We start from the raw sequence: 12,228 nt of genomic DNA on the forward strand, positions 1-12,228 counted from the left end.
AATTAATGATAGTGTTACAGTCACCCCCTGTGGACCCCACTGTCACTTTAATAGCCAGATATTGGAGGCTCAAAAAAAGAACGAATTCGCCACCACACACAATTTCTGCACACTCAATAGCACCACATATCACAATATCCTGCCCAAGGAAACACACCTCAGCTATCATTCTGGCAGCTCATACCCACACTATATGTACTCTGCTCTGCCACAGTGTTGCAACTGTGGGAAAGTGAAATACTTCACCTCGCACCCTTGCTCCACACTGCATGCACTAGCTCCATTGCCTGGACAACCACCCCCTTAGCATATCATGCACTATCAAATCCCAAGCCCCTACACAATAACTAACCATGCCACAGAATCACACCACCCTATTTCCCATGCCACAGCAAAGTGTACTTGTAATCCTCTAATCTGGAAAGGCACCCAACAGAGTATTGCATTCAAGAAGGCAGCAGGCAGAACTGGGGAGGGGACATGCAGTGCACAGAGGACACCAACACCATGCCACAGCGAAAGGATCTGTCACCTGCAATCCCAACAAAGGAGATCCACACACTTGAAGCCGCCACAAACATGACACCTGGAAGCGACACCACATCAGGATAAGCTCAAAATCAAAGGGGCAACACTTTCGTGTTACATGGCAAAGGCAGCCCAGTCAGATAGTTCACTGGGTGCTTTCTGCTGAGATATGAATTCAATCTGCAAGTGTTACATCAACAGTTCATGCCCACTGTTTCTATTCCACACTCTATATCAGTGTAAATCTACTACAAACCACTGGATTCTTATTTTGGTTTCATAGGATTATTTACATTTCAAGTATTTGTTCTTCTTGATTCCTTCATTTTCTTCATCAAAGTTTTCCTTTATAACTGTAGTTTCTAGCTGAGGTATCACTGTGTTATTTTCCATCATCGAGAAGTGCATATTACATCAGTCTAAGAGCTCATTTAGTAAAACTAGCCCTTCATCAATGCACTATCAAATAAATGCATAACTAATTAATAAGTCAAAAAGATATGTTGATACAAAGAATTACATAATTTGATTGTCAACTAAGATATGGTAGGCCCTCAAACTGCCCAGTTTACTTTGTGCCCACTTCTTGACGCACTTCCACCACACTTCAAGATTCCTTTCAGCCCATTGAGTGACATATTTCACAATCTAATGCGTCTACGGGCACCTAATCAAATTGCATATTCTGCTTCTTAAACTTTTCCCTTTTTTCACAAACAAGTTCCAACCATGTAAACAAATGATAAAGGAAACATTTTGTTCATTCATAAAATGTCCAATTGTCATTATAAAATCACATTTATTACAGGCTTGGCCTCAAAACGAGTTTGGCAGTAATTTCACAGTATTTCTGCAGAATAATTGGAAAACTAATTTACTGTTACTGCCATATGTTCCAGTGGTTTACCATGGAATTATGAGTGGGGTAAAGGCTGAGTAATACCACATTTTTGGAGTTCATCGTCAGTTTTACCTTAAGCAGTAATACTGCCACAGAAAACCCAATGATTTCTATATTTAAGAGGAGTAGCTAACTCCAGAATGCTCTTGGAGGTAACCCCTGCTCTTCAAGGCCCAACCTATAATTCAGCAGTGCTGTCACAGTGACAGTAATTCCGTTACACCAAAAAAAGTCAATTACCACCACTTGTTTACCACACTGCCAACCTTGTAATGAGACCCTTTGACCAATTTTGAAATAGGGCCCGTGCATAATTTCTTAACGCTCATTATTCCAAGAACCATATGAAATCTAACACATTATTAATTCCTTCTGGAGACAAACATGAACATTAATGTATTAAAAAACACATTTTCTGTTTCTAAGATTGTGTTGTATTCTGTTCCTTTAAGATGTTTTTGAATATGCTCCATTGGTAAGAATCTCAACTGTGGAATACTGCACCCTTTTTCTTTAAAATGTCATGACAGCGGAGTGACTTCGCATCTATGTTTTGGGCGGTATTTTTATGCTGGATAATCCATTCTTTCACTGAATGGGTCATGATGCCTCTACAATGTAGACCAAGCCACAGGGATGACTAACCATGTAATGCACGCATGACATTAAACATGTCACAGGTTTGAATAGTGGTTGGCTGACTCCACCCTTCATCCTACGAGGCTGGTAAATTTAGTACCATCAAATTTGGAGATAGATTCACCAGTTATTTAGAGCACTACAAAATGGCAATAGCTGTGGTTGCAAGAACTATAGAAGGAAAGGTTATTGTCATTACCATTATTACGTTTGTACATTGGACAGGTTTGCATGTCACCTTTGAGAAAAGAAAAAGGGGCAACTGCCAACACGGTTACCACTTTTGACCAGAATTCATATGAGCCAGTGTGTCCCTATAAGTCCAAGGAGGCAGTGTCCAACATTTTGCCTTAAAATCTCTCCACTGGCTCCCGTTTGCTGCAAGGATTAAGTTCAAAATTCTCTGCATCATCCACAATGCTATCTGGGGCCTGGGACCCCGCTGCATCCAACTATCTCCCCCTAAATACCTCCTTGCGAGAGTCCTTCGGTCTTGTAGCTCCAACTCACTGCGGATCAGACGCTTTTCCAAGCAAAGAGTGGGGGGGGGTAGATCTCTCTCCTCCGCTGGTGCCTTCAACTGGAATGGCCTCCCTGCCCCTCTCGGACTTGAGCAGGATCTCCTTAAATTCCGGAAGTTTCTCAAGAGCCTCCTTTTCTCTTCCTCCAACCCGATAATCTTTCACCCCGCTGCCTCTTGACTGGCTGCCTGGTTCCTTCAGATTCCTATAGGGCACCAGGCCCTCTCCTACTAGTCTACCCCTGCACTTGTCTCCTTTGACCACCCCCCAAAACTGCACTTGCCCTTCTGTGCACCCTCCTACACTAGCCGGGCTGGGCCTGCACCCCATCAGCCGTTCCAGCCTGCTCCTCACACTTAGCACTTGGACCTTTCTGCCCTGCACTCCTGTCGCTGGGCTCTGTCCACCTGGCCTCCCCAGGCACTTGCTTAACCCTCCGGCACTCACCCCATCCTCCCTCTTTCCCCTGCATTTCTATTACTGCACTTGCACAATCCGAATGTCACAAAGCCTAGTAGGACCATTTAGCTGTTGTCATCCCCGCCCCGTCTTGTTGCGCCTTGAAACACATTGTGTAGGCGCATCATAAAAACCCAATAAATAAATAAAAATGGTGTGCATGCGCAATGCCAAGACAGTGTTTGTGTGTATGTGTGTGTGTGTTGAGTGTCCTTATGACACATCACACAATACTAACAGCCCTGCAGTAGTTTGCAGCTAACCTCCTTCTTTCTACACAGATTTAGTAAGCAAAGTCAGAACGGATGAACGGACCATTATGACCTATGTCTCTTGTTTCTACCATGCGTTTGCGGGTGCTCAGAAGGTGAGCATGTACACACATGGACCCGCTTCACCTTCTGCTCTCTGCCTTTCATCTGGTTTCTTCTCCAGGTTCTTCGTTGTGCATGCCTTGACAATGGCAGCCCTTGCCAGATTCAGCATCATTGTGACATCACCTACTGCATATCTAGGATGAAATGAAAGTTCCTCGATAGCAATGACCCCTGTTTTGTTTTCTAAGCTTATTTCTTCTGTCTCGCAGTTTACAATGTTCATGCCTGCTAATAATAACCAGTATGAACTCACTCATATGTTTGAAGATACAATATTGTGGAATGAACATATAAGGCAGCAGCTGGGCGGGAGACATGGCTTATTCATTTCATCTCCTCCTGTGCATTGCTGATTACACATGATGTACTGTTGAATCTGGGTAAATGTTGATAGTATCGAATTGCAATAATGCTTACCCAAACCACCTTAGAAATAGGAAAAGCAATATATATATATATATACACAATGGTGGATTATTTGTGTTTCAATTAAATTCATGCATCAAGCCTGCTGTCAATCGTGGGATTTCTGCTGGTTATTATTCATAGCCTGGCTAGTGAAGAAGCCTCCTCTTGCGTTTATCTAGTTGGCTTCGATGGTTTGCCTGTCTCTTTTTACCATTGGTTGTTTATGCTATATTTCTTCCCCTTGATTTCCTTTCTCCTCACTAGATATTGTGAACACTCCTAAGCCTGATGAGAGAGCTATTATGACCTATGTCTCCTGCTTCTATCACGCTTTTGCTGGAGCTGAGCAGGTACCAGTAACCTGTTCCTGGGGTTGCTGTGCTTGCTGTGCTTGCTTGTGTTTTGTACATATTTGCCTCCTATCTGTGTGTTTCTGACTATACAGAGCAGTGACTGATCGTGATGCAGAATGTTTTATATTTTTGATGTTTGATGCCCACCATGGTTCCTTTGGTGTACAGTGTCATCTTTGATTGGAGTGTATTAACAGCTGCCTTCATGCATGGGTCGTGTCATGTTCCGATTTATTCTGCTCACTTTCGACCTACCTACACTGGGAAACATTTTGAACAGTGGCGGCTGGTGATTTTTTTTAAATTGGAGGGCCGTAAATGTTTTCTGCAGAAATACACGGGAGCGACAAAGCATGCTGAGGAAGCCTGAAACAACCAAGCGCGTTCTGGGGGGTTCTCCCCCTGAGAACATGTTTAAAATAATGGGTTAAAATGGTGGATTTTCTAGCACAGTTTCTGTGAACAATTGGCTAACATGCCACACAGTTTGCAATTGGTTTTGTATGGTAGCACATGAAAATAAATCCAATACATGCAAGTCACCAACATCGCACAGAAGCATTTTCCAACACATTTTCATTTATTTGCCCACAATAAATGCCAGTATAAAAAACATTTTCATGCTGGCTGTGCCCATACATGTTCATGTAGAATGCACCAATCTATGCCATTATTACCACTTAAGAATGTACCCCTAGTGATTTTGCTACTAAAATAAAATGCCAGATCACAGTAAGAAGATATGTCCACGTTGGCTGTTCTAATTTAGGCCAAACTAGCCATGTAATAATAACCCTTATCATTTTTGCTTATTGCTTGATGTGCAGTAACAAATGCCATACCACAGTAAGAATATATGGCCGGGCTGGGGCCCTCAATGCACTTCAGTTTAGCCCTGCAATAACACTTGTTTGCTTTACCCTTCATACCCAGAAAAATAAATACTGTGCCACAGGATGAAAGTATATATTAACTGGCTGCACCAATAAAGGCCATCTATCAACGTAATGACACTCATCATACTAGCTTTACCCTTAATACCAGTAAAAATGTTGTTCCACAATAAGGAAACATAACGACACTGGCTGCAACAAAGTAGGCCAGTCTAATGATGCAATAACACTGTTCTCTGTACCATTGATGCTCAGTATAAAATGCCATGCCACTTTAAGAAAATAGATCCAGAGTGGCTACCTTAATGAAAGCCAGTCTAGCAATGTAATAAAAGTAATAATGGTGGCTTTTCATTGCAGTAAAGAATGCCATGGCGCAGTAAAAAAATGGAACTAGGCAAGTCTAGCAATGTAATGACACTCATCATGCTTGCAATGGAATAACACTCAGCATGTTCGCTGTACCTTTAATGCCCAGTAACAAAATACCATGCCACAGTAAGAAAGTAGATCCAGAGTGGCTGCACCAATGAACGCCAGACTAGCTACATAATAGCACTCATCATATTTGCTTTACCCTTGATGCCCATTATAAATGCCATGCCATAGTAAGAAGTATAGCTAGACTGATTGCACCAAAGTATGGCAGTCTAGATATGTAATAGCACCCATCATGTTTGCTTTACCCTTGATGCCTAGTAAAAGAATACCATGCCACAGTAAGAAAGTATAGCTAGACGGGCTACACCAAAGTATGCCAGTCTAACTACATAATATCATTCATCATGTTTGCTTTACCCCTGATGCCCAGTATAAATGCCATGCCACATTAAGAGTGTAGCTAAATTGGCTGCACCAACGTATGCCAGTCTAGCTATATAGTAGCACCTATCATCTTTTCTTTACCCTTGATGCCCAGTAAAAAATACCATGCCACAGTAAGAAAGTATATCTATTTATTAGTAGTACCCATCACTTCTGCCTGACCCTTCATGCCCTAAATGTCATTCCACCCGTAGCCCCCTGCTAAAATTAGACATTTGCTTCCCATTTATACATGCAGCACAGGCACACACACTCAAAGCACACACTCTGCCATTCACACAATCTCACAACATACACTCTCATTCACCAGCGCATTCATGCATCCACACAACAAGCAATCTCTTATTCATCCATGCATTCATACCCATAAAACATGCATTTTCTCATCCTCCCACGCATTCATGCAGCACTCGGACAACTTCTTGCACGCATATATAAAAACAAATATACACGCATTCACATGCGGACACATTCACACATGCACACACAGACAACACCACTTGCGTGCATGCAAACATACAGACACATTACAGAGTATACACATTTACATTTCATGTACCTCCCGCTCTCACCTTCGGCATGCCAACACCACGGCCACAGTTCTCAACCAGAAGGCCTGCTCTACTTATAGCTTGCTGACTGTCAGGAGACGAGGGTACTCCTCTCCTATCAGTCAGCGCAGCCTGTACTAGTATCACAATCATGAGCGGCAGTGGGTCCAGGCCCCCTACACCCCACCGGTCTCTTATTATTAAGCACTACGAATTTTGTGGAGCCCTCATTGACATTCTTTTTTTAAAAACATAGCTGGGTACACTCCCTTGCTCAGAGGCAGACAGCCTAGTCCCTTGCAAATAATGGACTGTGCTACCTGACACTCAAGTGAGGGCTGTGGCCTACCACCCATACAGACAAGGCACCACTGGCTGTGAAGCCTATTCACAAAGCCAATCGAGGAGTTTGCTTATCGATGAAAGCAGTGGGAGTGGCTCCAGCTTTTCAGAGTGTGAACCCTTGCTCCCCGCCCTGCACTTTAGAATAAAAGTTAATTTAGCCTTCAACTGAACTGCAAATACACGTTTAGGCATATTACCTCGCAGTCAGGGCAAGTATCCTAAAAACAACTTTTGACACTTTTTCTCTTTCGTTGCTGTTAGTTATAGTGCCATAAAAACAAAAATGTCTTTGTCCTTTTCATAAATGATGGAGGATTGACGGACAAGCGCCCAGCTACCTCAGGGTTTGGTGCGTGTTATAAATAATAAACAAATACAAAATTACCGTACACTTAAAAAAAGGAAATAGATGCCATTGTGCTTCTCGATATCCAAACCACCAGCTACCAAAGGTATCTAAGACTATGTGCCACCCGCCTATCATCACCGGTGATGGAATGACCATAACACATGCTCTGTTCTTGGACACAGTTTCCTGTTGGGTGGGTAACGTGATTGCTAGATTGAAGTTGACCATCACCCCAGATACATACTTGAGCTCCCAAAGCCAGGATCCGTCTGTTGCATGTTGTGGACAAGAAAAACAAGAAATCATATTGAGTACTCGCTCAACCAATCACATATCTTTGGAAATGTGATTGGTAGAGCGTTGAAAGTTCCAGGCCTTCAGAACACTATGGTCAGACTGAAGCATAGCAGTCGAGGGCAGATAAATCAAGGCCCACACAGCCCATCGCCCCTACTTTTACCATACGTTACCTTCAGCATGAAAACCCTTCACATATGTTCCCTCTGTTTAAAATATGTTCATATAGAAAACAAATAGCATCAGATGTCCACTACCATTGCCATTATGTGATTTACATGTACATAACGCATCCTAGTCCTTTAAAAATAAAGACAATTACATAATGTTCAATATCTTTTTCAGTAGCATGGAACAAGTGAGTTTTTTTTACCAAAACATGTTGACTCGGTTTGCATCCGCTTTCTGTGGCATGCCCATTGCGGATGATAGAAGCACAGGGAGAAGTGCTCTGGCTAACTGTTCTGTCTTACAGGCTGAGACAGCGGCCAACCGCATCTCCAAGGTCCTGGCGGTGAACCAGCAGAACGAGAAGTTGATGGAAGACTATGAACGGCTGGCTAGTGAGGTGAGGATGGGCGGCCGCGGTCCCAATGTTAGATTCGTGTATCTTGGCTAGCAGCGCGCGCATGGGTGAAGGACTGAACACATGCACCTGTGCAGGGCGGCTCTGAAAGGTCACCAGCCTTAGAGGCAAGGAGATTGTCAGAGGGCCACACACATATGTGTTGTTATTTAGTGACTTTTGCGAGGATGTGTTTTTTTTGGAGAGGAAGGGGTTCTGAAATGTGCTCTTGAAGTTAGAGACATTTAGGAAAGATACATAATTCCTATTGCAGCAGTCGCTTTTTAGACCCCATTGACACACATGATATTGTGGTAACTGACGGCTGCATTGAAGTCAAAACAAATAGGTATAATTTGGGATTGTCTTCTAACTTTTGTAGTTATATGTCTACTGTGGTAGAACCAGTCATGTTGTTTTAGTTTATTTGTATACACTGCAATAAGAGCAAATGTAGACGTTGGCAGTGCCCAACAGGATCCATGTATAAGCAGGCAAGAGATGGTGACATTTCACATGTCTTAAATGTCTGGTACTGATAAGCACTTACTGGGCCTTCGGTGCTCCTAGCACACAGGACAGTGGACACGCACCCATGTGGTGTATATCCTGCAATGCCACTTGAAGCTTGAATGACCCACTCAAACTTTACCCTCATCCACTCTGTTGTATCAGCTTTGGTCTTTGGATTCTCAACCAACGACTAAGGGTTATCACGGTGTAAAAGTTATTTTGCTTCATTGAAATCAATTTCTTCTAAATTTGGATAACTCTTATCTATTTCTTTGTTTCTCGGGTCGATGATAGCTCCTAGAATGGATTCGTCGAACCATCCCTTGGCTGGAGAACAGGACCCCGGAGAAGAGCATGCATGCAATGCTGAAGAAATTAGATGACTTTCGAGACTACCGCCGCAAGCACAAGCCGCCGAAGGTCCAGGAGAAGTGCCAGCTGGAGATCGACTTCAACACCCTACAGACGAAGCTGAGAATAAGTAACAGGCCAGCCTTCATGCCCTCGGAGGGCAAGTTGGTTTCAGTAAGTGAAAGCACTGGCCGATCCTCTTCCCTTGCCCATGCTCTTAACCACGCTTCTGCTGGCAATTAAATAATTAATTCTAGCTCATTTTGTAACACCTTATATATAGTTAACACCTAGCCATGGGCACACTTACGGTGCCAAATATACACTATATAGAAAGTACTTCAATTTGCATACACAATTGGAAAAATCTTTGACTGAACCACCAACGCTGAAGGTGAGAAGGGAAGATAAACATCAGGAGCCAGCAGAGTATGAGTTGAACCTTATTTTAAAGAAAGGTGAAGTAATTGATGGATTACCTGACCTTGTAAAAAGCAGGAGGTGTGAGGTTCAACTAAATTAGAGAAATATGTACAGTGTCATCCACAACACCAACCACAATTTTGGCATCAGCGACAAAATAACCTTCTAAAAAAGCAGAAATCAAAGCTTGTCTTCTTTTCACCTTTAATGTTATGAAAATGAGGGCTCGCCTGGGACATTGTTTGAGTAGGTGCATATCTCTCATTAGTTCATGTATGAACCTATTCACACAGGGCTTCATAGTAGCATGAGATGAAATGGCATCGGTCTCTCTAGTAGTAACCCCCAGCAATCTCAGCTCTGCAACAAGGGGCTCTACCAATGGAACACAGACATCTATTAAGGCTCTCCCCTGTGCACTACCCAGGATCAGAAGGTAGGTGAGCAGCATGAAGGAAACGGGCACCATAATAGAGATGTCCATCCCTTCAAACGTTTCTCAGTACACACACACAGACACACACACTTTCTTGGTTGCCATTGACTTAATACATTTTGAAAGATTGCCACAGGACAAATGGGGTTTCCTTCAGTGTCACCAAGCAGGAATCACCAAAAACATCTGGTACGATACTGGACCCTCTGAGCGTCTCCTGTCAAATCCCAAGAAGAGTCAATATTTTCTTCAGAACTGAAAAGCCAACCAACTCACATCCCCAGCATACAAAGCTGCCGGGTTTTCTAGCCACTCATATGGCTATTTTGCAAGGTTTTTGCTCCCATGGGAAAAGAATGGTCCTGCAGATTCAGCTAGTCGCCCTTCAGGAAAGGGGGTGGGGGTGTCCGTGATGTGCTGTCTATTAAGCTGTTTCAAACATAAGACTGTTCTTCCCTTCCAGCAGGTAAACTCCTCCACCAATACAATCAGGTGGCAAAGACAGGCCTTTGGCTTGCCTTTCAAGGGCGCTACACTGCCCGCCATTGTGACTCATAAACAGTAGACGATAGGGGCAGCATCACCTGGACTAGTCACATCTTTGGGCACTTGCTTGAGAGGGGATTCCAAAATCACCACAGATTCCAGCAGTGCATGACCGAACTAGAGCAGAGGCAGGGGCACACCCTTGTGGTGCCAGAGGGCACTCTTGGGAATCACCAACCATTGTCTGTACCATAGGCTGTGTGCAGCTTACCAAAAGGGATGTTTTGCCTGGGCCTACAACGGCATGCTCCCACAGCGAATGGGTACAGTCTTTTCTTTGTATAACCATTGCATTGTGCTTGTTCTGGAACCAACTTGTGTGTGTTTGCCCATATATGCGACACCAGCTTGTTGTGCCTAGAATTCAAAGTTACCCCTTAACAACGCTAAACATTTTTGAGATTATACGTTGGCCAATAAAGAAATGACATGACTTAACTGTTCGGACTGGACTCCCCTTTTCGTTGTGGGCCCAGACCAATTTCCATGTGTTTTTTCCCTTTTTGTAAAGGAACAGCAGACAGGCAGGCAGACTGAAAAGATTGTGTCTGAAGGCTGCACAGGAAGATCGCCAGTGGTTATGATAAAGTCAAAGCTTTTGATCTGTCACATGTTACTGTTGAAATGTCACTCCACGTGGTATAGGGATGCTCATGTGTAATTCTAGATTTTTCTGGGCCTCGCATCCCAAACTATACCACACCAATGATGCCTATTGAGGAATACACATATCTGGAGTTGCTCTGGTCCTGTGCAGAAGGAATGTGACCAGCAATTATAGCTGAACTGCCGCTTGTGGGGTGCTGCCAAGACTTGAATTAACTGCAGTTTTCCCTGTTAGCACAGAATGCTGACAAACATAGAATGTGGCTGCACAGAGCAATTCACAGAAGATATAATTATTGATAGTTTCCCATGGATCACTTTTTAAAGTTGCAATGCCACACTATGTTGCACAAGTGTGCCTAGGTGCAGGATCTGAGCTTGCTGTGCTGGGGTCGCATGCTACCCCTCTGGGATGATGCCCAAGGAGGCCAAAGCATGTCTGGGATTTCTTGGCCCATTCCTCATTTTATCCTATCCTTTAAAACAAATACTCTTAGAAACCACAATCAACTTCACTGTAAATCTAGATATTCATACATTTTGCCTTTTGGTTGTAAACTCATAAAAAAAGTCAAAAATCATTTGGGCCTCATTATAAGTTTGCCGGTATGGTAAGTACGGTACCAGTAAGCTTGCCGGTACTGTAGTTACCAGACTGGTTAAACTATGATGTCTGCCCGCGGGTGTCTGTCAGCCCGGCAGGTCCGACCTCCCGTGCGAAACGGCACCCGCGAGCAGACCTACCCGGTGGTGCCGGCACTGTTATTGACGGTGCCGGCGCTGCCGGCCTCCTCATTCCCATTCAGCCCTACGGGGCTCAAATGGGAATGGGGAGTGATTAATACCGGCACCCGGCAATGTGCAATTACAGGGTCCGGTAGGGCCGGAATGCCCCGGTAATTGCCCATTGCCGGGTGCCGGAAAAAAGACGATTACCGGCACGGCTACCGCCATAATCGTAATGAGGCCCATTCTCTTTACGTCAGAAATCTTTCCAGATTTTCAACTAGGGGATTGTGGATAACTTTCAGTATTATACATCAAATATGTGAGATGATATTATTACATTCCAAAGGGATTGGGGGGTTTATTGGAGATTGCACTCTTTTTTGCTTGGAAGCTTGATTTATTTTCAGCCCAGTAATTGCTTTCCTTTCTGGTTGCGCAGCTTGCATAAGAAATTACTCAGATAGAATTTGGATTGAACTTTGAATGACTTTGATTTAAATGGAAATATTTTGCATATCCTGATTAATGTAGACATTAAAAATCCAGAATAAGGACCGGCTGGATTATGAAGATGGTAACTCTCTTTAATTAAAATAGCCATATCCACCCTTGA

The 12,228-nt window shown here is 43.5% G+C and overlaps 1 protein-coding gene across 1 annotated transcript in view; it reads left to right on the forward strand.

The window, feature by feature from the left end:
• ACTN2 (actinin alpha 2) overlaps positions 1 to 12,228 on the forward strand; it is a 324,822-nt gene that overhangs the window by 187,364 nt on the left and 125,230 nt on the right. The window contains exons 8-10 of the mRNA XM_069607933.1: positions 4,098 to 4,183; positions 7,922 to 8,014; positions 8,819 to 9,049. Of these exons, the coding sequence (XP_069464034.1) occupies positions 4,098 to 4,183; positions 7,922 to 8,014; positions 8,819 to 9,049 (410 nt within the window). The remainder of the gene's footprint in view (positions 1 to 4,097; positions 4,184 to 7,921; positions 8,015 to 8,818; positions 9,050 to 12,228) is intronic.

The sequence above is a fragment of the Ambystoma mexicanum genome, chromosome 4q (assembly GCF_040938575.1).
Source record: "Ambystoma mexicanum isolate Mex_15411 chromosome 4q, UKY_AmexF1_1, whole genome shotgun sequence".
NCBI classification, from domain to species: domain Eukaryota; kingdom Metazoa; phylum Chordata; class Amphibia; order Caudata; family Ambystomatidae; genus Ambystoma; species Ambystoma mexicanum.